The sequence below is a fragment of the Quercus lobata genome, chromosome 2 (assembly GCF_001633185.2).
Source record: "Quercus lobata isolate SW786 chromosome 2, ValleyOak3.0 Primary Assembly, whole genome shotgun sequence".
Lineage (NCBI taxonomy): Eukaryota > Viridiplantae > Streptophyta > Magnoliopsida > Fagales > Fagaceae > Quercus > Quercus lobata.
In genome coordinates, this window is record NC_044905.1 from 54,550,832 (window position 1) to 54,575,633 (window position 24,802).

The 24,802-nt window shown below is 36.4% G+C and overlaps 1 protein-coding gene across 1 annotated transcript; it reads right to left on the reverse strand.

Moving 5' to 3' along the window:
* Positions 1-129: 129 nt before the first annotated feature.
* On the reverse strand, positions 130-24,575 carry LOC115957457 (cold-responsive protein kinase 1-like). The gene is made up of 8 exons (XM_031075701.1): positions 24,061-24,575; positions 11,502-11,908; positions 11,253-11,372; positions 10,906-11,033; positions 10,419-10,632; positions 10,050-10,281; positions 6,196-6,346; positions 130-444 (listed from the first exon to the last, which is right to left on the reverse strand). The coding sequence occupies exons 1-8, from the start codon at positions 24,186-24,188 to the stop codon at positions 130-132; spliced, it is 1,695 nt and encodes a 564-aa protein (XP_030931561.1). The 5' UTR covers positions 24,189-24,575.
* Positions 24,576-24,802: the final 227 nt, after the last annotated feature.

Sequence of the window (24,802 nt, forward strand, 5' to 3'; positions counted from 1 at the left end):
TACAATCTCCACGTATACCCATCTAGAGTAAGGAAATAGTGAATGAGTTTCATTATTACAGTTTCACAAGCCCATGTTCGACACACACACAAGATCCATAGTTGCTTAAGAATTTCAGATATCCATAGTTTAGCGACCTGAGATTTGAGAGATAGAGACAGTGGCTTTAGATATGGGGGTGGCAGTTGAAATTGACTTTTCTTCACCGACCTTCTTATCAGAATGAACGTAGGCTGGCTTAGTAGATGGGGTATGCTCCAGTGACCCCTTGCTTTTGAGCAAAACAACAACTTCAGACATTGAAGGCCTTAGAGAAGCTGATGACTGTGTGCACATTAGAGCGATCTCTACAGTTCTCTTCACTTCTTCTATTTTATAGTCTTCTGGGTCTAAGGTTTCGTCCACCAACTCCGAATGCTTATTATTCTCGTACAGTTTCCATGCCTATAATTGCACCATAAAATAGGGACCCATAAACATAAATCACATGTGAAATTAACTTTGGTTGTTTTCATACCACGTACTAAGAATTTCAGGATAAGTATATGTACTTAGTTGAATTTTTGTTCATATAAGGAGAATGTGCATAATGCAAGCAAAGGATTGCTAGGTAGTCTAACTAGTAAGAAGTGTTTCACACATCATATTATATTATATCATATTATATCATATCATATTATATCATATTATATATAATAAAAGTTGGGCTTAGATGTCGTGGTTGCGCCAAGTGGCGGCACCAAATTGTAGAAATTTTCTTAAATTTTTAGATTTTAATAATAGATATATGCATATTTTTTAGATAAATATGACAAATCAGGTAACGAAAGAAAGTAGTATTTAATTTACAACTATAACAGTTATGTCTATCTAAAATATTATCAACAAACCCTAAAATCAAAAAATAGATATATATCTTTTTGCCCTTATCTTTTTCTCCTATAATTTCTAAGTTGATAAAAATTTTAACTTTTATGAATTATCAATAATTTTTACTCTCCTTTCCGTCTCCAAGTTTATCAACAACTTTAGATTAGATCATAAAGAATTATTTGATGGAGGCTTATCAACCTGAAATGCTAAAATCATATTTATCTCCAAGAATAATTCAATGAAGGCTAATCAATTTGAAATGTTAAAATCATAAATATCTCCAAATATATCTAGAACTCTTCTATTGCTAGAATTATTCTGAAACTAGAAAACCAAGTTATCTATTTCTATTTAGAAAACTAACGGAGGTTTTTGCATTAGAAGTAGAAATCTATTTCGCCCAAGAGGAGCAAGAAGCACATTGCTTTTTCAAGCGGTCAAACCAACGAATCAATTGGGCCTCTTGGACACATGATACAGAACATCTTTCATGGCTTGCCATGGTTTCAATCTTAGAAAACAATAAGGTGGCACATGAACTTGCCTAGCTTCAGTCATCTATTATATGTATTTTATAATAAAAGTTGGGCTTAGATGTCGTGGTTGCGTCAAGTGGCACCAAATTGTCGAAATTTTCTTAAATTTTTAGATTTTAAGAATAGATATATGCATATTTTTTAGATAAATATGACAAATCAGGTAACGAAAGAAAGTAGTATTTAATTTACAACTATAACAGTTATGTCTATCTAAAATATTATCAACAAACCCTAAAATCAAAAAATAGATATATATTTTTTTGCCCTTATCTTTTTCTCCTATAATTTCTAAGTTGATAAAAATTTTAACTTTTATGAATTATCAATAATTTTTACTCTCCTTTCCGTCTCCAAGTTTATCAACAACTTTAGATTAGATCATAAAGAATTATTTGATGGAGGCTTATCAACCTGAAATGCTAAAATCATATTTATCTCCAAGAATAATTCAATGAAGTCTAATCAATCTGAAATGTTAAAATCATAAATATCTCCAAATATATCTAGAACTCTTCTATTGCTAGAATTATTCTGAAACTAGAAAACCAAGTTATCTATTTCTATTTAGAAAACTAACGGAGGTTTTTGCATTAGAAGTAGAAATCTATCTCGCCCAAGAGGAGCAAGAAGCACATTGCTTTTTCAAGCGGTCAAACCAACGAATCAATTGGGCCTCTTGGACACATGATACAAAACATCTTTCATGGCTTGCCATGGTTTCAATCTTAGAAAACAATCAGGTGGCACATGAACTTGCCTAGCTTCAGTCATCTATTATATGTATTTTGTTGCAGTTTTTTCAAAGCCTTTTGTACTCTACCTAATCTTTTGAAGTTTGTGCATATATTGTTGATTTTTTTCTCTTGGTCACTTCTTTTATACTCTTTATATGGATCCCATGCAAGCATGCATAAAATTAAAGTTTAATTTTGTGGTTAGAAGCTTTAGATTTATTTTCTTTATGTGGTGCTCATTACAAGGAATTTTTTTTTTTTTTTTTTAATTCCAGCTATTAAATCAATTCTAAAAGTTTACCCTAATGCTTTGACAATGTTTTAGATAGACACAAATTTTAATTGTTATTATCAACTTTTTTATATATGCACTGTGAGGTCCTATAAAACATATCACAGATGGGGCACATCAGTGAAGATGCAAAGATGGTTGTAACAAGTTTGATAGATTGGAGTCTTCAACACAGATTCTTGCACAGTATTCACAACACTTGGATTGTTTTAGAGCTTAATTAAAAGATATAATAGATTGTATTGCCCATAATGTTAACTAGGAAGCTACTACATTTATTTTAACGGTCTACTATTCTCTTTGTAGTTTAAGTTTTATTCTCTATTGTTTAGCATATTGTATCTCTTCGTAGTTAAAGCTTTATCATCCCTTTGAAAAAACTTATTTAGGTGAACTAGATAGCAAATATCATACTAAGCAGGTTTTTTTTTTTTTTTTTTTTTGGTGCTACTTATTTTGTTTTGTAAATAATTACACAAAGAGGTTGAGATCAAATAATAGAGATTATTGTTCACAGGCCAAAAATGGCCTACTATTGAAAGGTATAACTTATTTTCAATGCTATATTTTCAATTGTGGATGAAAACTTATTACCAATGTCTTAACTCTTAGTTTTTCTCAACCAAAAAAAAAAAAACTTGAAGTATATATCTATATATATATACACACACATCCTCTTTGTTTATTATAATTTTTTGCTAGGGTGAAAATCACTCAAGTTTTGGTGTCTTCTCCCATGCTTTCAAGGACAAAAATTAAATTCTCATGTAAGTCTCTTCTTCAAATTCTTAAATGTTTATTAATTTAAATTGTTCTTAATTATTGAATTAATGCTTCCACTTAAATATGCTTTCAATCATTTTTTGGATAGTTTTTAATTACTAAATTTAAGGTTTTTCCATTTAAATATTACTTGAGCCTTAAATTTTAGGTATCTCCTTTCATATTAGTTACAAGCTATCTACCATCTTCCATTCGATTATTATATATATATATATATATATGCCTTTTATAATACATTAGTCTTACACAATATACATTCATTATATAACTTAAAAGTAAAATAATCATTTATTTTTATTATCTATTTTATAGTTTACATATGAATTTTGATTAAACCATGCATCGCACGGGCATAATACTAGTTATTGAATTAAATTCAATAATCTATATCTTAATTTTTATTTATTTATTTATTTATTTATTTTTATAACGAGTAACAGGTACTGTATATTCCATGCAACGAGATTTCATCGTTTTACATGTCTAGAATTTCTTTTATCCATTCCATACAACTAGATCATTATTTTTACAAGCATATGCTGGGCTATTGAATGATGATGATGGGGTTATTTAGTTAATTGAAAATCTCCTTGAAAGCTCCCAAATGACAAAAAATTCCATCGAAACCTAGAAAGCAACCAAAATATTCTTAAACCTTCAAATTATTAAAATACTAAAATCTTCAAAATGACCAAAATTCTCCTAGAACTTCTAAGATGACTAAAATACTTTGAAAGCTACAAAATGATCAAAATACCCCTAAAATTTCAAAAATGACCAAATACCCTTAAAACCTTCAAAATGACTAAATTACAATTAAAACCTCAAATATAATCAAAATATCCCCTAAATATTTAAATGAAGAATATATCCACGAAGCTCTAAAACTACTTTTGAAACCTTTCAAATGACCAACATAACACTAAAACCTTCAAAATGACCAATATACTTTCAAAATATCAAAAGTGACCAAGATACCACCCTAAAACCTCAAAGAAAATAACAAGAATACCCTTTGAAATATCAAAATTGATCAAAATACCTAAAAACCTCTAAATATGACCAAAATATCCTAAAACATCCAAAATCATTAAAATTTCCTCCCAAAATTTCTAAAATGCTAAAATGTAATACTAACCCTCTAACTTTCTTCACATTTCATTTTAGTCCTTTAACTTTGCTATCATTCATTTTAGTCCCCTAAGTTTCAAATTTATTCAATTAAGGCCTTTCTGATAACCTTTGTTAAAATTTTTTGAAAAAAAAAATCTGAAAAATAATTTTTAATCATTAATAGATTTTTTTTTAATTCAAAAAATTTGAAAAAAATTTAAAAAATTGAAAAATTAACCACAACATATAACATGGAGAAGTCTTAATTGAATAAATTTGAAAGTTAGAGAATTGAAATGAACAAAAGTAAAGTTAGAGGACTAAAATGAAATCTAATGATATTTAGAGGGTTAGTTTTGCATTTTAGTCTTTCTAAAATGATCAAAATATCCAAAATAACAAAAATGCACCTTAAAGGTCACTAAATCCGGAACACCTATAGATAATTCTTAGTACACTAAAGAGCGTACTGCCTCTTCAAAAACCATAATTCCATAAATAATACAAAAATGTCTACAACGAAAAAGCTTAAATGAAAATCCAAGTGAAACATCTAACAATCTTTTGCATCTTTGAACGGAAATGACTTAATTTTATATCAAAATACTATATGATGTTTACAACAAGTGCAATTGAGAAATATTCACACAGAATCCAGGAAAAAAAGATAGTTGCATGATAGGAATTAAATATATCAAAGATAGTTTATATATTTATATATATATATATATATATGTATGTATATATGTACGTATGTATGAAAATAATACATTGCATTTTAAGCCAATTCAACCAGTCAAAACTCAATTTGGTAATAAAGGATTTTGTATAAAGACTTTTCTTCCATCTTTCAATTTGATTATGATTTTCAGATTTTCGGTCATTTTGGAGCTAGCTTTCAGGGTTATTTTGTTTATTTAAGAGATTTCAGGAGTAATTTGGTTATTTTGGAGGTCTAGGAGGATTTTTGTCATTTTCGATGATATTTTAGACGTTTATGTGGGGAGGGGTATTTTGATTATTTTGGAGGTTTTGAGGATATTTTTCTATTTTTTGAGGTTTTTGAGTATTTCAATCATTTTGGAGTTTCAAGGGTATTTTGTTATTTACAAGTTATGGTGAGATATTTTGGTCATTCTGGAGATTTCATAAAGATGGGGCGGGGGGAAGAAGATTTTGGTCATCTTGGAGGTTTTACGAGTTTATAGACTATTTGGGTCATTTTTGAAAATACAAATGGGGTCATTTGGTTAGTTGGGAGGTTTTACAATTTTTGTAATTACAAATGTGAATATAATAATTGGGTTATGAGTGGGTTGAGTGGTGTCTAAAATAAATTAGTTGTGTGAATAATAGGTATTAATTATTAGTTCAAATAAATAATAAATGGATAAATGAACAATTATTATATTATATGTCCATTCCGTTTATGACCCCATCTAAAAAATGTCCAACCCACCCCTTTGGCATCCATACAAGATCAATGGAAGAAAATAAAGAATCTAGTACTAATAAGTATTTTGAATATTCGGTAGATTGTATCAAAAAATATTCGGTAGATCAATAAAGGTATTTTCTTAACTTTGTTAGGGCCAATTTTTTTCATCGTTTATCGGAATGACATGTTGTAAGTGGTAGACAATTACTTATACTTTTTTTTTTTTTTTTTTGTGAAAGCATAATCACTTTTACTAAGACCAACTATTAACATTATTTCTATTTTTTATTATTCACAACTTGTCACTTTAGTATATTACCCCCAAAAAAAAGTAAAAAAATTGTGTAATTAGACTTATTCATATTTACTTGGTTTGTTGTTAAGATATTGGGCATAGTAGACCATTTTGATAAGAAAACTTACACGTTCAAGGAGGTATTCACCGTCAAGATCATTCCTGACATCGTTGCTTTTTCGGCCACAAATAATTTCAAGAATAACAATACCAAAGCTGTAAATATCTGCCTTCTCTGATAACTGACCATGGATTGCATACTCGGGTGCCGTGTATCCTCTGAAGAATTAATTAGATCAAATTATCTCTCATTTGTGTATCCTCTGAAGGATTAATTAGATCAAATTAGCTCTCATTTGCTTGAACATATCTTGCAATAAAGACATTCTGTTTTAACATCATCATCATTATTATTATTATTATTATTATTATTATTATTATTATTATTTAGATAGTTCAACCTATGGTATCTGTTCTTGATGATAGTTATTTATCATTAGATCAAGTTACTAATCAGTTTTTAGTGTAGGCGAGAATAAACTATCATTTATATTATTGATGACACATGTTTGTATTACTTGTGCAACGAAACCATTCCAATATATTTATATAAACACACCCGTCTAGATTTTATATTCAAATTAATACAGCTCAATTATTTGTATTTAATTTTTATTTTAATGTCTTCTAAAAAAAACTTATATTTTAATGGTGAATCCGGGATGCATATATATGAGCAAAAATAGAACACCTATTTTTATAGAAAAAAATTATTTTATATCCTTTGATCAATTGCTTGTAAAAGAACCTTAACCTAAAATTATCAAAAAATTGTAATCATAGTTGTCAGTATCGTACGATACGCGATACGTATCGTACGATACGTATTGTATCACATCGTGTATAAAAATTTCTGTATCGTATCAGCATATTATAAGTGCTCATGAATTGTACGATACAGTGTATGTATTATATAAATCGTATCATATCGTAAAATCGTAAATATCGTACAATACATAAACAAATGCTTTAAAATGAGATTTTTTTGTTAAAATTTGTACTTTTATTTGAATCTAACAAGTTGTTAGACTTGTTTTTAACAAAAAAAATTATTAGTTTACTTAGTTTACCCTACTAAAATAACATGTTCATAAGTTTTTTTTGCTCTCTTTCCTACAATTAGATTATATAGTACACACTTACCCTTCACTTTAATATTTACAAATTTATTTTATATACTATGAATAAAATATTAATTGAAAATATAAATTTTTATTTTTATCATTATTGTTATAAGTCCAAGAAACTAGAATGCCAAAAAAAAATTTATAAAAATATTATTAAAATAAAAAGCACAAGAAGAAATAGTAAATGTTAATGACAAATGGCGATGAAGAAAATTTTAATGAAGAAATAAGTTTGCAAAATTATAAACAGATGATAGCATTGACTTAGATGGGGTTGATTAGGCAATTTGATAAATATGATGAAAATAAATTATTATTTTTGGGTCATTTGTAATATATTATCACTTTTGAATTTAAGAAATTTGAATGCGTATGTTATAAACATATGCTAGTTTGATTTATTTAATTAGCTTGTTAAATATTATTACATAAGTGATGAATAAATTAGTCTTTAGTTGAATATATTCAAAATTTATAATGAATATACTTTTTATATATGTATATATATATATATATATATATATAATTTTTTATAAATTTTATAAAGTATTTGTATATCTTACGATATACGATACACGATACAGAAAAATTAAAAATCGATTCACGATACGATTCACATTTTAACAACTATGATTGTAATAATAAAAAAATGTCTCCTACATAGGTGAAAATGAGTAAAGCCTCGTCAAGATTGATATAAAGGGAATATTGTTATTCCTATATATATAGCGTATAAATTAGCTATTTTCATTTATTTATTCTTAATTAAATAGAATTTAAATATGTTATTTTGAAAAAAGAAAAAAGAAAACCATCATTTCTACATTTTTTTTTTTTTTTTGAGAAAAAGGTAAGGAATCATTTCTACATTACTTAAGTACTGATTCTCTACATTTTTTGCAATATGCACTCTCAAGCAAATTCACTCACTATCTTTTGCAAACTGTGTCAAGCCAGAGTTTCCTGTGCTTCTATTAATCATTAATATTGTTTCTTGTGCTCGGGCTGAAACCCAAGGGAAAAAAAAGAGAGGATCTCTTTTTCATTTGATATAGATATATTTTACGTCATTTATGGCTCAAACCAAATTTTACAAATGTAAAGATGTACCGACTAATAATATGTCGTTTAAGACAAATGACATATTAGTCATTTGGCATTTAAGACAAATTTATAGAGTATAGACTCACATGTGAAATTTCAAATCTATTACATTTAAATTTTAAGTGACGTAAATGTTTGTATATCTATTAGATTTATAAAGTTTAATCTAAACCATGAAATAAATCCATTTTAAATTATAAGAGAATTCTTGTCTTATGGATTGATAGGGGCCTAAACATGTTTAAGATTTTTCTAGATAAATAAAAAAAAAATAAGAAAAAAAAAAGAGAGAGAGAGATTATTAAGGAGGTCATTAAATTATATAAATCAGACTTTTGGGACCTAACACATGTAATATGACTTATTGACCTTGTGCTGGCAATATATTGAAATTTACTTTGAAAATTTTGAGTCAAGTAATTTTCATAAATGAGTAAAATGTGCCTCTTAATATTATGTGCCTGTGGTGGCAAGCCTCTTGGCTTCTGACAAAACTTAATGTATTTTGTAATAGAATTATTAACTCTTAATATTATGCAATTAACATGGTTAACCAAAAAAAAAAGTTTCTCTTTCAAGCTTGAAATGACAAGAATAAATTTTTTTTATCGGGAGAAGACAAGAATATGGTACCCCTAGGATTGCAAGGTTTTTTTTTTTTTTTTTTTTTTACAAATTTCCTTAACTACCTTGTTCTTTGAATCACCCTCTCATATGACATCTTTAGAAAGCTGACTAGATGACTAGCTAACTGTTTAAGAGATGAATGAGTTTTGAAATTCAAAAGAGCTGATGTTTTGAGAAGATCCTATAGCTTTTAGAATTGTTGATTTTTTGTTTTCTACCTAAGAAGGGCTAGGTATTTGCCTCTTTCTTGTAGAAGTTTCAACTTAGAACATGTTTGGTAAACTGTAATAAACGCTGTAATATAATAGTTATTCTTATGATTTAGTTATTTTTTAGTTTGGTTATATTTTTATTACAAAGAATAGTCATTTCTTATGAATAGTTATTCTTCAAAATGAGGAATAACTATTTCTCTTTAAAATGTTGTATTAGTTATTCCTTAGTAAGTACAATAATTTCAAAACTTAATATATTTCAAAATAAACAAACTTTCCATACACATCTAACAGTTATAAAAATAAAAAATCATAAAAAATAATACATATCTCTCTTAAATTTGAAAATAACAATTTTTAAAGAGATATAATTGTATGAGTAAGATATTTCCTAAAATAAATGTTAAGTTTCATTCTAATGTTATAACTCATAACCAAACTAATGAATATGTTTAATTATTACATTACAACACATTTTATTACTAATAATAAAGATTATAATTCCTGTCATAATCTTCATTCAGTGTACCAAATGTACGCTTAATATGTTAAATTGAATATATATATTTAAAAGTTTATGTTTTAATTAGTTGAGAGACAAAGATTTGAACCCTAGATTTTGTTGAAAATACTAAGATGTGTCAATTAAGTTATAAGGTTTTTTACAAATTAACCCCGCCTTTTGTATTTTTTAATTAAGCATCTTTTCTTTATCATAATGTTTAAGGAAATCTCACTCTTACGTGACACCTCCTTTCAAATTTTATGCAAGTAATGCACAAACCATGCAAAGTAGTCAAGTACAATGACAAACTCCAAAGAAGGATGATTTTTACTAGTTTGACATACAATGTTCCGGCAAATTTCTTGCTGAGATGACTTTGATCCTCAGGTAGAAGCCTTGCTAACCCAAAGTCTGCAATCTTGGGCTGGAGATCATCGTCAAGAAGAATGTTGCTGGTTTTGATATCTCTATGTATTATACACACATGGAATTCCTCGTGTAGGTAGGCAAGTCCCCTAGCTGTGCCCAAGATTATATCATTCCGTTGTTTCCAGTCAAGGGAGCCTTGTTTTTCACCTATATCCCAATAGTAAGTTTTAATTAAATAAGATCTAAGCCTACTTTTAAACTAAGTTAAATGCATGTATTTCAAAGTAGTTTTCAATTATAAGCGATTAAGCTTTATTAAGATTGAAGAGATGAGTGTAGGTTACCAAATAAGAACTTATCTAGGCTACTATTTGCCATGTATTCATAGACGAGAAGTCGTTCTGGTCCTTTGCTGCAACACCCAAGAAGACGGATCATATTCCGGTGATGAACATTACTTATAAGCTTCACTTCACTCTCGAAATCTGCCTTTACTTTGGGGGATTTTCCTATAGCTAGTTTCTTGACAGCAACTATCTTCCCATTATTTAGAGTACCCTAGTCATTGATACACAAAATAAAGGCATGGCAAATTAGTCCACCATACAACAAGAGGATTATAATGCTATAATAACTGTACATGGAAATTTGATAATATGACATTGGAAAAATGAGACATATACATGACACCAATGCCTGTTATATAACAATACCATAATTGATAATTTGATTGAAATTAGAAAACAAAATTGGGGCTATACTTGTTGAAATCATTGGAACAACGTGATGAAACATATGATGTTTTTTAAACTCTGATTACTTTATTTTTACCTTGTATACATCACCGAAACCTCCTTCTCCAAGTTTGTTTCCTTCACTGAAATTTCTTGTTGCAGATTTCACATCTTTGTACTTGTAATTCACTGGGCCCCGCAGTTCAGTTGCCCCTAATATGTCACCTTTATGGAGGAAAGCAATTATGGTCGTTTCATTTATGAAGAAAATTCATATATAAATATTGATGTATCTATATCGGATTAGACAAAAACATTATTTGAAAAAAAATAATAATAATGTCTTGAATTTTATAGTTTTTTTTTTTTTTTTTAATTTAAAAAAGAAGCAAACACAAGACATCATAATTCAAATATCATTGTAAAAAACCTAGGTGGTATTACCTCTAAGATCTTCCTTGGGCCTTCTTGATAGTTTAAGCAAGGCAAACAAAGTTATAATGAAAAGAGCACCTACACCTCCAACTACTCCTCCAATAATGGCTTTCTTCTTATTACTTGAACCTCCTGCGTATAATAAATTTAAATATTTAAAATTTGCAAATGCCATTTTGGTCCAACAACATGACAATTTTGATACAGCGTCTATTTATATAGCACTTAAGCTAGGCAAAGATTTCACACAAAACTCACCATTTTCGAAGAAGAGATCAATGTTCGTAGTTTGGTTATCAGCAAAGAAAGGCGTATCTGAGTACCTCATGAAACATCCAGCATCTATTGCCCTACCATATACACCAGGAAGACAAACTTTTATATTGTTGGATGCTGGTTTCAGGCAATCTTGACAACCACTCTCACTAGCAGTCTCAATACATTGTGCTACACCATACACTGTTACTTTTTCCCCACTATCACCAACTATTTCCTTCTTGCTTGCAGCAAAGAAACCATTAATCTTAGGGGTTGCTACTTGGAGATCTTGTAACAATTCTTCCACGGCTGTAATAAAGGTAGTAGGTTGCGATGCAGTCCGATTCTCACAAAGCCCTTGATTACCCGGCAAAGTGGTTTGATCATAGAAGTTATTGCTCTCATACCTAAATAACATAAAAATAAAGTTTGCAACATATGAAACCTCCATTAATACAACAAATATTTTAGTTACTACCCATAAGTGATGGAAGGTTATAAGTTGTGAGAGCCTCCCATTAAAATTTTGAATAGACTGATTTAATTACCAAGTATAAGAGGTCTAGGTTGTTGTACTTATTATATAAAATATCAAACAAAATACTTCTTTTTTTAATGAATATCGAACAAAATATTTAATAGTCCTATTGTAAAGCTTTTTCATTGGATTGAAAATGATGATACCGTAATATCACCAGTGAGCTATACGGTTCACGCTCGCTTAAGCTAACAACCTGCAAGAAGAAAGAAGTGATCTCGCCATGGGCACCAGTGTGGTGTCGACCAAATACCCTCCGACGGTCAAGTTAGAATTGTTCTCAACTCTAGAGTGCTAGAGAGGGTAAATTATGCGTACCTTGATTTGCGAGGGTATTGAGACTTTTATAGTAATAGGTTGACCTCTCCTCCTTGATGCGGAAGTCTTTTCTTTATAAGAATCCTCTTGAGTAATCCCAAACGTGATGGACAAGACATTTCCTTGTAAAGGGGATTAACGCGCGTATCTTCCGGAATGCTCTTTGCGCTAGGTTTCTGATTTCCTTGGAGACTCTACGTGTGCGACAAGGATACGGAACTGCTTTAGGCCCCTGGGCTCTACAGTTGTCGGCCCATGGGCTCGGATTCGTCAGGCCCAATATGGTGAAAGCCCATTGTGCTAGATTTTGTCCCTTCAGCTGCCCCCTTCACCCTACGGGTCCGTCACACCTCATATGGCCGGACCCTTAGGGTGACGGTTTGGCTTGATTTGGGGTTGACGGTCAAAGAACATTTTAGGACGGAGGTTTAGAATATCTGAAGTTAACGGTTCCTCAAGAGGAGACGGATTGCGACTATTCGATGACAGGTTGTCAATCATTTATGAGCATGCCATGTGTCACTTCTTGATTGGATTTTCTATCGGATCGAAGCGTCGCTTAGTCTTCCGTGCACTTCAGGTATATATATATCACTTCTCAATCCTCATTTCTTCATTTTACAGCCAAAACAACTTGTCAGAGTGCCACCGTCATCTTTGTAAGAGAAATCCGTCGACCATACAAACCCGCCGACCATACAACCGTCGACCTCCAGTTACTTCAAAGAACGGTGAGTATCGCTATTCTCATTTTCAAGTCTTGTATTTGACAATTATATTTAGTTAGATCTACACAACCGTCAATACTCTTAGACCCGTCAGTCTTAGGTTTTACCGTCGACTGTAGAAAATGTCTAGTGCGTCAAGTAATCAATCAATGGTTCGTGACGGGACGGAATATGAGGAAGTATACCCGTCTGGTTATAAAGACCAAGAGAGTCCTGGCGAAGAGAGGAGTCTGTCTGCCTCTTCCTCGTCCTCAATAAATGAGGATATGGAGATGATCGAAGTAGAAGAAACGTCTGATGACGGCGAGGATCAACCGTCGGGACCCGTCGTCTGTGCTGATGGACTTAGGGAGTTCATCATGCTACCAGAGTGGACGATTCATAAGTTCAAATTCGTCATTAAGGAGAAACACTTCAGCACCTTTAGAGTTAATTTTCAAATTCCAGACTACATTCCTATCCGTCTACCCTACGTATCAGAGAAATGCTATTACGATGGGGTAGAAGGTGTCGGAGTGTATGAACAGATGCTAAAGGCGGGACTTAGGTTTCCACTAAGTACCTTGCATAGAGAGCTTTTAAACTATCTGGGTTTGTCTGTCAACCAGATATCCCCTAATGCCTGGAGGGTCTTCATAGCCATGGAGATTCTCTACGGTGCAATGACAGACGGTGCATAGAGGCTGACGGTACATGAATTCCTTCATTGCTACCGTCCAGACGAGATTGATAAGTCAAGGGGAATTTATAGCTTTGCCAGTAGGAGCTCGTTGCTGAAGGTCATTTTTGAAACACCGGACTCAAATAGAGACTGGAAGAGTCAGTATTTCTTCCTAGAGGGTGACGGGTGGATGAACCGTCCAGGAGAGACGAAGTTTATGCCCGTCGACACAACTTGGGGGGTTTTACATTCATCTCGTATGCATCCGTCATATTTGCTTTAATATTTTACATTCATCATCTATAGTCGTTTTCTTTTAACCGTCTATTTCCTTTGCAGGTAGACGGCGCCCCCAGGTCAATGTTGAAGAGTTTAGCTTCCTAGAAAGAATTTTTCAAAAGACGAAGTCGGAAGAACAGACTTGGGTGAAGCTGGTAAATCTGAGAACAATCCATTGGTATTGTGACGGTCCCGAGCCTACCCGTGAGGCCATTAAATACGACGAAAGAGTTCACAGACGTAAGTCCGTCATCTTTTACTTCGTTTAAATATTTTTATCCTTATGTAGATAATTTCATCCGTCCTGTATTACAAAGATGGGCGACGCAAAGAGGAGGGCACTGATAAAATCACAAGCCGCTAGGCAAAAGGAGACAGGCGAGATTATGGTTCCTAAGGGGACGGTGTCGTCGACAAAGAGGAAACAGTCATCCAAGTCTGATCGTCCACCTAAGCAACAGAAAATCCCTTTGGAACCCATCGTAGGGTTGATGGCAGAGGGTGTGAAGACCGTCACCCCCTCAAAACACAGGTCTGGCAAGGGCTTAATGAAGGCCCCGTCCACTAGCCAGGAGAAGCCTCCTCCTTTTCTCCGCGACGACTCCAAATTCCCCTTGGAGAGACTTTCATCAATCATTTCCTCGGAGGACTACGAGGACCTTGGCAATCACTCGACGGAGGCAATGGGGGAGACGGGTCTTTTTGTCGTTGCACAGGTAACTTTTATCCGTCGACTTGAGTCCGTCTATCTTGCTTGGCCTTTTGTTTTAACCCATTTTAACTTGTTTATTTCAGTCCTTGGTTATGATGAAGGGCCTAATGGATCGGTGTCTGAACCGTGAGGCTGCTCTGGAACGTGTTCGAGCAAAGGCAGAGCAGACGGAGGATGAACTCGGTCAACTTCATAAGTGGAAGTCTACAATGGAGAAGAAGTTTGACCTGTTAGAGCAAGCGAGAAAAGAGCTGGAGCAGAGGACGGAGGAAGCTGGGAAGGCCTTGGAAGCCAAAGACAAGGAAGTCAAGGACTTGAAGGAAAAGCTCCGTCAAGCCAAGGAGGATGCGGTCCGTGAATACCGAGACTCCGACGCTTTGCTGAGAGAGCTGGGGGGTTCGTTCCTTCAAGGCTTTGATGATGCACTTCGTCAGCTTAAAAAAGCCTACCCTGAACTGGATTTATCAATGATAAACGTCAATGATCAAGATCAGACGTTTGCTTTGCCCATCGCTTCAGAGAATATAGACGACCTCTTTGGTGACGATGCGGTTCAGGGTGACGGAGAATCAGTCCCATCAAAGGATGTCCAAGATGCCGACCCAAAAAAATTAGATTGATATTACCTGTCTCTTTTGTATTTCATTTTGAGAACAATCCGTCCTTTTTTTGTATTAAACAATTGCCCCCTGGGCTTTTTATCCGTTATTAATGCTTTACTTTATTTTTATGCTTTCTATTACTGTTTGGAACTTTCTTAAATATCCGTCCTCCCTATGTAGTGGAGATTAATAAAATACTCGTCTATCCGAGAGTATTTCTAGCCAACGTTCAATCCGTCCACTTTGTGGAGTTTAATTAAATTTCAGTATTGATTGATCCGTCCACTCTGTGGACCTATAAAAAGTCTTCACCCTTGGGTGATCCGTCCTCCTTGAGGACTAGTATGTCATCCTTTGGGTGGTCCGTCCACTTTGTGGACTATGTTATTTTTCCATTATGCGGATCCGTCCGCTTTGTGGACGATTATTTCACCCTTTTGGTGATCCGTCTGTTTTGTGAACTCGTAATTTATTGCAACGTCTTGGTGATCTGTCCACTTTGTGGACTTTGTAGGTTAGATCACCGTTTAGGTGATCCATCCACCTTATGGACAATTATTTCACTATCTTAATGATCCGTCCACTTTGTGGGCAGTTATTTCACCCTTTGGGTGATCCGTCCACTTTGTGGACTTGTAAATTAATTCACCGTTTTGGTGATCCGTCCACTTTGTGGGTAGTTAGTTCACCCTTTGGGTGATCCGTCCACTTTATGGACTTGTAAATTAGTTCATCGTTTTGGTGATCCGTCCACTTTGTGGGCAGTTATTTCACGCTTTGGGTGATCCGTCCATTTTGTGGATTTGTTGCCTGTATAGGATATCCATTCGTAATAAACATCCATGTGGAAAATCAAATTTGTATCTGAATATTCTTCTTTAAAGAAAATGTGTTTGTAGAAAAAGTACCTGCCCCCTTGGGCTAAAAAAGGCACAAAAAGATTATAGCAAAAGTGAAAGAAACAACTAGTAAATTGTAGCTAAAAGAATATAATAAAATAAACTTGGAAATTGTCGGTTCCCCAAAATTTCTCTACTGGTAGTATTTCCGAAGATGCTCCGTGTTCCAAAGATGCTGCAACTTTTGTCCGTCCATCGTCTCGAGGTGGTAGGTGCCCTTCCTTTGCCATGACACGATCCTGTAGGGTCCTTCCCAGTTGGGGCCGAGTTTTCCTTGTGAAGGATCTCTAGTGGCACCCATTACTTTCCGTAGTACAAGGTCCCCGACCTGGAAGCCCCTGTGCCTCACTTTGTTGTTGTAGTGTTTCGCCATGAGATTCTAATAAAGCGCCAACCTCTATTCTGCTGCCACTTTAACTTCGTCCACTAGATCGAGCTGGAGGCGCATAGCTTCTTCGTTCTTATTTTCGTCGTAGCTCTCCACCCGGTAGCTCGTGAGACCCACTTCTGTGGGAATGACAGCTTCGGTTCCATATGCAAGTCGGAATGGTATTTCTCCAGTGGGAGTTTTTGCTGTGGTTCTGTATGCCCATAGGACGCTGGGTAGTTCGTCCGGCCAGATGCCTTTTGCCCCCTCAAGACGGGTCTTGATTATTTTGAGCAGGGACCAGTTTGTGACCTCAACTTGCTCGTTCGCCTGTGGGTGTGCGGGTGACGAGTAGTGATTCTTGATCCCTAGCTCTGAGCAGAAATCTCTGAATGCACTGTTGTCGAATTGCTTACCGTTGTCAGAAACCAGTACCCTGGGTATCCCGTATCTGCATACGATGTTTCTCTAGACAAAACTCCTTATGTTTTTCTCCGTGATTGTGGCTAAAGCTTCTGCCTCGACCCACTTAGTGAAGTAGTCTATGCCGACGACCAAGAATTTCAGTTGTCGGATAGCCATCGGGAATGGGCCCATGATATCAAGTCCCTATTGTGCAAACGGCCAGGGTGCCGTCATAGGTGTCAGTTTTTCGGAGGGCTGCTTGATGAGATTGCTGAACTTCTGGTATTTGTCGCAAGATTGGACATAGACTTGCGCATCCTTCATCATTGTAGGCTAGTAGTATCCTACTAGGATCAATTTGTGTACCAGTGATCGTGCGCCCGAGTGGTTCCCGCAGATATCCTTGTGTACTTCTCTCATCACGTAATCTGCTTCCTCTTGGCACAAACACCTCAGGTACGGTCGGGAGAAACTCCTTTTATATAGGACGTCCTTTATCAGCACGAACCGTGATGCCTGGACCTTCAGTTTTCTTGCGACGCCCTTTTCCTCTAGTAACACTCCAACCCTTAGGTAAGAGATTAATGGCGTGGTCCAGTTATATTCAGAGTTTACAACCTGCATATTTGTTCCGTCATCAATAAGTGAGGATATTTGGACAAACGATAATACCTGTTCGGGAACCAGCATGAATTCGGCTGATGCAGCTTTTGCTAGGTGGTCAGCCCTTCCGTTCTCTTCTCTTGGGATCTGAATGAATTCGACTTCGAGGTTGTTGGTTCGGTACTTCACTTCTTATAGATACCACTTCATTCTATCGTTCTTGCATTCGTAGTCGCCATTGATCTGACTTGTTACCACTTATGAATCGCAGTGGGTAATTATGTTTTTTGCTCCCGCGGCCTTTGCAAGGTCTAGACCTGCGACCAAGGCTTCATACTCTGCCTCGTTGTTGATTGTTGGGAAATCCAGTTAGATCATACATTGTATCGTGTCCCCCTGCGGAGTTTGAATCATTACTCCGGCTCCTCCGGCTCGTCTGTTTGAGGATCTGTTTGTGTAGATACTCCATTGTTCCTTCTCTTCTACCAACTGGTCCTCCCCGAGTGTGAACTTGGCGATGAAGTCAGCTACTGCCTGCCCTTTTATGGCCGTCCACGGGCAGTACTGGATGTCGAATTCGCTTAGCTCTATTGCCCACAAGGCCATTCTTCCTGCTGCTTCTGGGCTATTCATGGCTTTTCTCAGCGGCTTGTCCGTTAAGACAATGATTGTATGCGCCTGGAAGTATGGCTTAAGTCTCCGCGCAGCGATTACTAACGCGAAAGCCAACTTCTCCATCTGAGGGTACCTCTCTTCTGCTCCACGAAGTGCGCGGCTAGTAAAGTAGACGGGTTTCTGTATCTCGTCCTCCTCCCTCACCAAGGCTGCGCTTACTGCAGCACGTGAGACTGCCAAATAAAGGTAGAGTTGCTCACCTTGTACGGACGGACTGAGCAGTGGTGGAGATGAGAGATACGTCTTTAAGTCGTTGAAAGCCATTTGGCATTCATCCGTCCACTCAAATAACTTTCTCAGAGTGCGGAAGAATGGCAAACACCTGTTCATCACCCTTGAGACGAACCTGTTTAGAGTTGCGATCTTTCCATTTAGACTTTGGACCTCCTTGACAGTCCTTGGTAGTTCCAACTCCATTATCGCCCATACCTTCTCCAGGTTGACCTCTATTCCTCTTTGGGATACCATGTAACCCAAGAATTTTCCCGCCGTTACTCCGAATGCACACTTGTTTGGATTCAGCTTCATGTTGAACGATCAAAGTGTATCGAATGTTTCTCTGAGATCGTCTAGGTGATGTTCTTCGTGCATGCTTTTAACCAACATGTTGTCAACATAAACCTGAACGTTTCTGCCGATCTGATGTGCAAACATCTTGTTCATTAGCCTTTGGTATGTTGCTCCAGTATTTTTAAGTCCAAAAGGCATCACCTTGTAGCAGAATAATCCCTGGCTTGTGACGAAAGAGGTCTTCTCCTGATCAAATTCGCCCATCTAGATCTGGTTGTAGCTAGAGAAGGCGTCCATGAAGCTTAGGAGCTGGTGTCTTGCAATCGAATCCACAAGGGTATCTATCCGTGGGAGCGGGTAGCTGTCTTTGGGGCAAGCCTTGTTGAGGTCTGTGAAGTGTACGCACATCCTCCAGCTTCCATTGGCCTTTTTAACCATAACAACGTTCGCCAGCCAATCAGGGTAGTATACTTCTCGTATGAAACCTGCCTCCAGTAACTTCCGAACTTCCTCGGCTATGGCCTTATCCTACTCTTGGGCGAAGACTCGTTTCTTTTGCCGGACTGGAGGGAAGGAGGGCGACACATTCAACCTATGAACCATGACCGAGGGGTCGATTCCCAGTATATCTTCATGATTCCAGGCGAAGACGTTTTGGTTATTTCTTAGGAAAGTCGTGATCGTCTGGCGTACTGGCCAACTGGCTAGTGTGCTAATTTTAGTCATTCGTTTAGGCCGTGTGTCGTCAAGTCTTACTTCTTCTAGCTCTTCATCCGGCTTTGCTAATGCTCGCTGCTTCCCGATACACATCGTCTGCTGCTGATCCTCCATCTCTAACATGGCGATATAGCATTCTCGTGCTGCTACTTGGTTTCCCCGCAGTTCTCCTACCCCATATTCCGTCAGGAATTTGATCATTAGGTGGTATGTTGAAGTTACCGCCTTCCAGGAATTGAGAGTGGGTCGCCCGAGTATGGCGTTGTAGGCGGACGAGTAGTCGACTACGAGAAACGTTATCTCCTTAGTGATCTGCTGAGGATAGTCACCCACCGTCACAGCTAGCGTTATTGCGCCCAAAGGGAACACCTTTGTACCCCAAAATCCTATGAGTGGGGCGTTTGTTGGGGACAATCGTTCCCTGTCAATCCTTATCTGCTAGAATGCTGGATAGTACAAAATGTCTACTGAGCTGCCGTTTTCAACGAGGACCCGGTGCATGTTATAATCCCCAATCTGCAGGCTGACTATTAGCGCGTCGTCATAAGGATGGTGAAGTCTCCGAGCGTCATCCTCTGAAAAGTTTATGACGGGGTTATCTATTCGCGGCATCTTTGGTACGGATCCCGTGAGTTGGATGCTATGGACCATCCTGAGGTAGGTTTTGTGGGCTTTCTTGAAAGATCCGGCTGCAGCTGTGCCCCCTACGATCATTCGTATGTCTCCTATGGGTGGTTTAGGACGCTCATTCTCCTATGGGTGGTTTAGGACGCTCATTCTCCCGTCGTGGAGCCTGTTCCTCTGGAGTATCAGCTCTTTCCCTGCTGATGAACCTCTGTAGTTTCCCCTGCCTGATTAGGGCCTCAATCTGTTGCTTCAGGTCATAGCAGTTAGCTGTGTCGTGCCCATGGCCCCGGTGAAAGCGACAATACTTGTCTCTCGGTCTTTTGTTGGGGTCTCCTTTTAACTTTCCAGGGAAGGTCAATGCTCCTTCATCTTTGATTTGCATCAATACTTGGTCGATCGGGGCGGTTAACGGGGTGAAATTGGTGAATCTTCCAGTGGGTGGTCTGGAGCGCTTTTCATCATGTTGATCCCCGGTTTTAGCGACCTTTCGCCCCCTATCTTGTCTCGTGTCCTCCTGCCTTTCCCTCTTCTTAGGCCTTTCCTCACGGGCCAGCAGCACATCTTCTGCATTCATGTACTTGGTAGCCCTGTAGAGAACGTCCATCATGGTTTTTGGGTCATTCTTGTATAAGGAAAACAAGAACTTACCCTTCTGTAGCCCGCTAGTGAACGCGGCTACGAGTATCTTATCGTCAACTTCGTCAATCGAAAGGGCTTCTTTTTTGAAACAAGTTATGTAGGCTCGTAGCGTCTCGTCTTCTCGCTGCTTAATGTTCATTAAGCACGCGGTGGACTTTTTGTATCGATGTCCGCCTATGAAGTGTAAGGTGAACAGGGCGCTCAACTCCTTGAAAGTATTGATGGAGTTTGGTGTCAACCTACTAAACCAAACCCTCGCAGGCCCCTTCAGTGTGGTTAGGAACGCCTTACATATGATCTCTTCTAGTACACCCTGAAGGTGCATCAGGGTCTTGAAGGTCTCTAGATGGTCAAGTGGGTCCTTGAACCCGTCGTAACTTTCGATCTGAGGCATCTGGAACTTTGGTGGCAGGGGGAATGAGTTGATGGACGCGGTGAATGGTGAGTCGGTTCTGTTCACTAAATCGTCGAGATCAGAAGATACTCGCCCCTTGAGGGCGTTCATCATGACCTTCATTTGCTCCTTCATCGCCTGCATCTCTGCGATGATAGGCGGGGGGGCAAAATCCATGAGATACGGAAGGCTCACGTTTTGCCGCTCCGATCGGCTTGGGGTGTTGCTACCCTCTAGCTTCTCCTGCTCCCTTCGCTCGGCACTGTTACCTTCCTAGTTTTGCTCCTGAAGGTTAGGTCTTGCATCCCTTTGACGTAGCTGCTCCTCCAGATTATGGTTCTGCTTTGTGAGTCATTTTACCGCCATCATGAGAGTCTGGACCTGCCTTTCTAATGTAGTAGATCTCGGTAGCTCGTCTTCTTGAGCATTGTTGGTGGTAGCCATCGAGCGAGTGAGTACCATGCGACTCTTATATCCGGGAGGTGATAATCTGGCTTAAATTCTTCGCGTTTCCCCACAGACAGTGCCAATTGATAATGCCGTAATATCACCAGTGAGCTACATGGTCCACGCTCGCTTAAGCTAACAACCTGCAAGAAGAAAGAAGTGATCTCGCCGTGGGCACCGGTGTGGTGTCGACCAAATACCCTCCGACGGTCAAGTTAGAATTGTTCTCAACTCTAGAGTGCTAGAGATGGTAAATTATGCGTACCTTGATTTGCGAGGGTATTGAGGCTTTTATAGTAGTAGGTTGACCTCTCCTCCTTGATGCGGAAGTCTTTTCCTTATAGGAATCCTCTTGAGTAATCCCAAACGTGATGGACAAGACATTTCCTTGTAGAGGGGATTAACGCGCGTATCTTCCGGAATGCTCTTTGCGCTAGGTTTCTGATTTCCTTGGAGACTTTACGTGTGCGACAAGGATACGGAACTGCTCTAGGCCCCTGGGCTCTACTGTTGCTGGCCCATGGGCTCGGATCCGTCAGGCCCAATATGGTGAAAGCCCACTATGCTAGATTTTGTCCCTTCAAAAAATACATGATATAACAAGCAAGATGGTTATGTTTCGTTTTGTTTTTTTGTTTTTGTTTTTCGTTTATTTACATACATACAGACATATGCTAACATCATCGACACACACACGCCAGTGAGGAAGTGCCAGATGGCTAGAAATTGTTCAACTTTAATATTTTTAGATAGCATTTGCTTCCATGCACGTGGGAATTTCGCAGTTAGAGTCCAACCTATGAGGAAATGTGCCGGGTTTAGATTTTTTTTTTCTTCTTTTTCTTGTTGGTTTTGAAAATCCTTAATAGTGCTCTAAGGATTTGTCTTCTAGCTAGATCATTAAACCTTTGCATTTATACCAAAGTATTTAATTCATTTTGTGTTAATGAGTAGGTGCATTTATTCTATTCACTAATTATTTTTGTCCAAGGATTTTATATCTTCTCTCTCTCGTATAAGTATGTTAAAGATCAATAACTATGTCATTAATAAATTATTTAAATTACAAGTTTTTATAACTTAAAATTATGCATAAAATATAAACTTATAGATCATATAGTAAATAATATCTGATTGGTACAAAATTTAAAATATGTATCCAACAGTTAGATTTTCAAAATATATAGCAATATTAATTTTTTTAAAGGAAGTTGTAGTCTAAGGCTACAATCAATTTTATAGTCAAACTTTTTCCTTATAAATTTTAAAACTTGAGGCTTACAAAGATGGACAAAGTTTAGTTACAAGATTGGTTATAACCTAAGGCTACATTAATCTTACTCAATAAAATAAACATTATTACATATTTGTAAATCTAACCGTTGAATTGCATGTTCTTTGCAAGTATGGAGGATATAAAAAGAACATGTAATCCAATGGTGAATTTGTCAAAATTCACCTCCAATAAAAAGATATTGAGTAAGGTAGCCTTCGGCTACAACTAAATTTTTTCCTACAAAGATATATCATCAATCAAAAAAAGCAATTAAAAAATGCATTTAATAAGTTGTCAACATCTACAAATTATATTAAATAATTACATCAAATATAACTTGAACCCATCACCTAATAAATTTTTATTGGATTAACAGTTTCAAAATTTCTATGATTGTTACATATATTTGTAAGCCTCATGTACTTAAAGTTGCATTTTTTCTAGCATTACTCAATTGTTTGAAACTTCTTAAAAGTAGAGGAAAAATGTTTGGGGGCCTTTATATAGAAGGGGGCACTAAGCGCCCGAGTCGTGTCTGACCTTTGACCATGTCACGAGTTAGAGATTTTATTGTCTACTATTTTTATTTATTTAAATAAGCTTATAATATATTATATAACCAGAGTATCACCACAAAAAAGACCTAACTTTTGTAGTAGTAACCTGGGTTTATAAGGACTGAAACTTTAACACACACAATCGATGTGGGATAAACATCCCTATATTTGTTTTTTTTCAGAAACATTAATACTTATTAAAACATACAAACACGATAGTAATATATAGAATTTTTTAGACAAACTTATAATATATTATCCGCTTCTTTGGCATACTGTTTATGACCATTGAAGATGTGGTCTGCTACTTTGGCATATTGTTTATGACTGTTGAAGATGTGGTCTAAAGGGGCATCGCTAGGAAATTAATGACACGAGAGATATATGCATGGCTTGGTCATGCCCACTACATGTGAGTGAGAGATTTTAGAAGTTGGCAAAGCTTGGGCATGACCTCACCCCTTGGAATAGATTTCGCAAGATGTAGAAACAAATAGGAAGAAAAAAGAAATCTCTATCTCCATATCACTACGAGATAGAAAATAGGTGCGCTGTCAGCAAAGTGAAACAACATACGAACCAGAGCACAATCACAGTGGTGTTACCTGAGGAAACAGCCATCATAGATGACACGGGCACCGTTGGCAGCAGAGCAGTTGCGAATTTTCGACCCAGCGGTGGTGAAGCAAGCAACACAGTCAGCATTAGACAGGTACTTTCTGCACTGCACCATGGCATAGACAGGTTCCGAACCCTTCACTTACTGTGCAGTCGCAAAGTATTTGTTGTTGTTCAGCTGTGCTCTTAGGTCCGAGAACGTTGCGTTTAGATTGTTGTAGAAATTTGACACGCGGGACACGTTGTATTGGCTGCACCCACTATTTAACAGATTGATCTGTGAGTTTGCTACAGCCAATCTCAACCACCATAGCCACCACGTAAAGGTAATTTTCAAGACCATATCCATCTTTCTATGTGGGTTCATCTTCAACCTTAGTAGTAAATATGGAACTTGTGGAATTTTGTCTTACGAATGTATGTAAGAGAAGATTATGCAGTATGTGGATGAGAAACAAAGAAAATGAAAAGATGCTTAAAGGACGAGAACCGGAAGAAGTCCTTAATTATTAGTTTAGTTGGAATGCATATTGCATCTAGCCAAGTGAGGCAGCACATAGAGGGTATGTATAAATTGAACTCCTAACTGGGTGGCTCTTCCACCATACCACTAAGGCAATTGTCTAATTGGTTAAAGCCCTAAGTGGAAGCCCCGCAATTTTTATTATTAATCGTGGGTGTCTAATTTGAACACCTAACCATTTTCTCAATTTTGTCGGTCCAAGCGAC

What these genes read in the sequence shown, in the direction of transcription:
- LOC115957457 (XM_031075701.1), bottom strand. Translation starts at nt 24,188, where the DNA reads ATGGTGCAGTGCAGAAAGTACCTGTCTAATGCTGACTGTGTTGCTTGC. An exon ending in GTTTCGGTGATGTATACAAG is followed by an intron (nt 10,633 to 10,905) that starts GTAAAAATAAAG and finishes ATCAATGACTAG; the next exon opens with GGTACTCTAAATAATGGGAA. An exon ending in GTGAATACCTCCTTGAACGT is followed by an intron (nt 445 to 6,195) that starts GTAAGTTTTCTT and finishes GTGCAATTATAG; the next exon opens with GCATGGAAACTGTACGAGAA.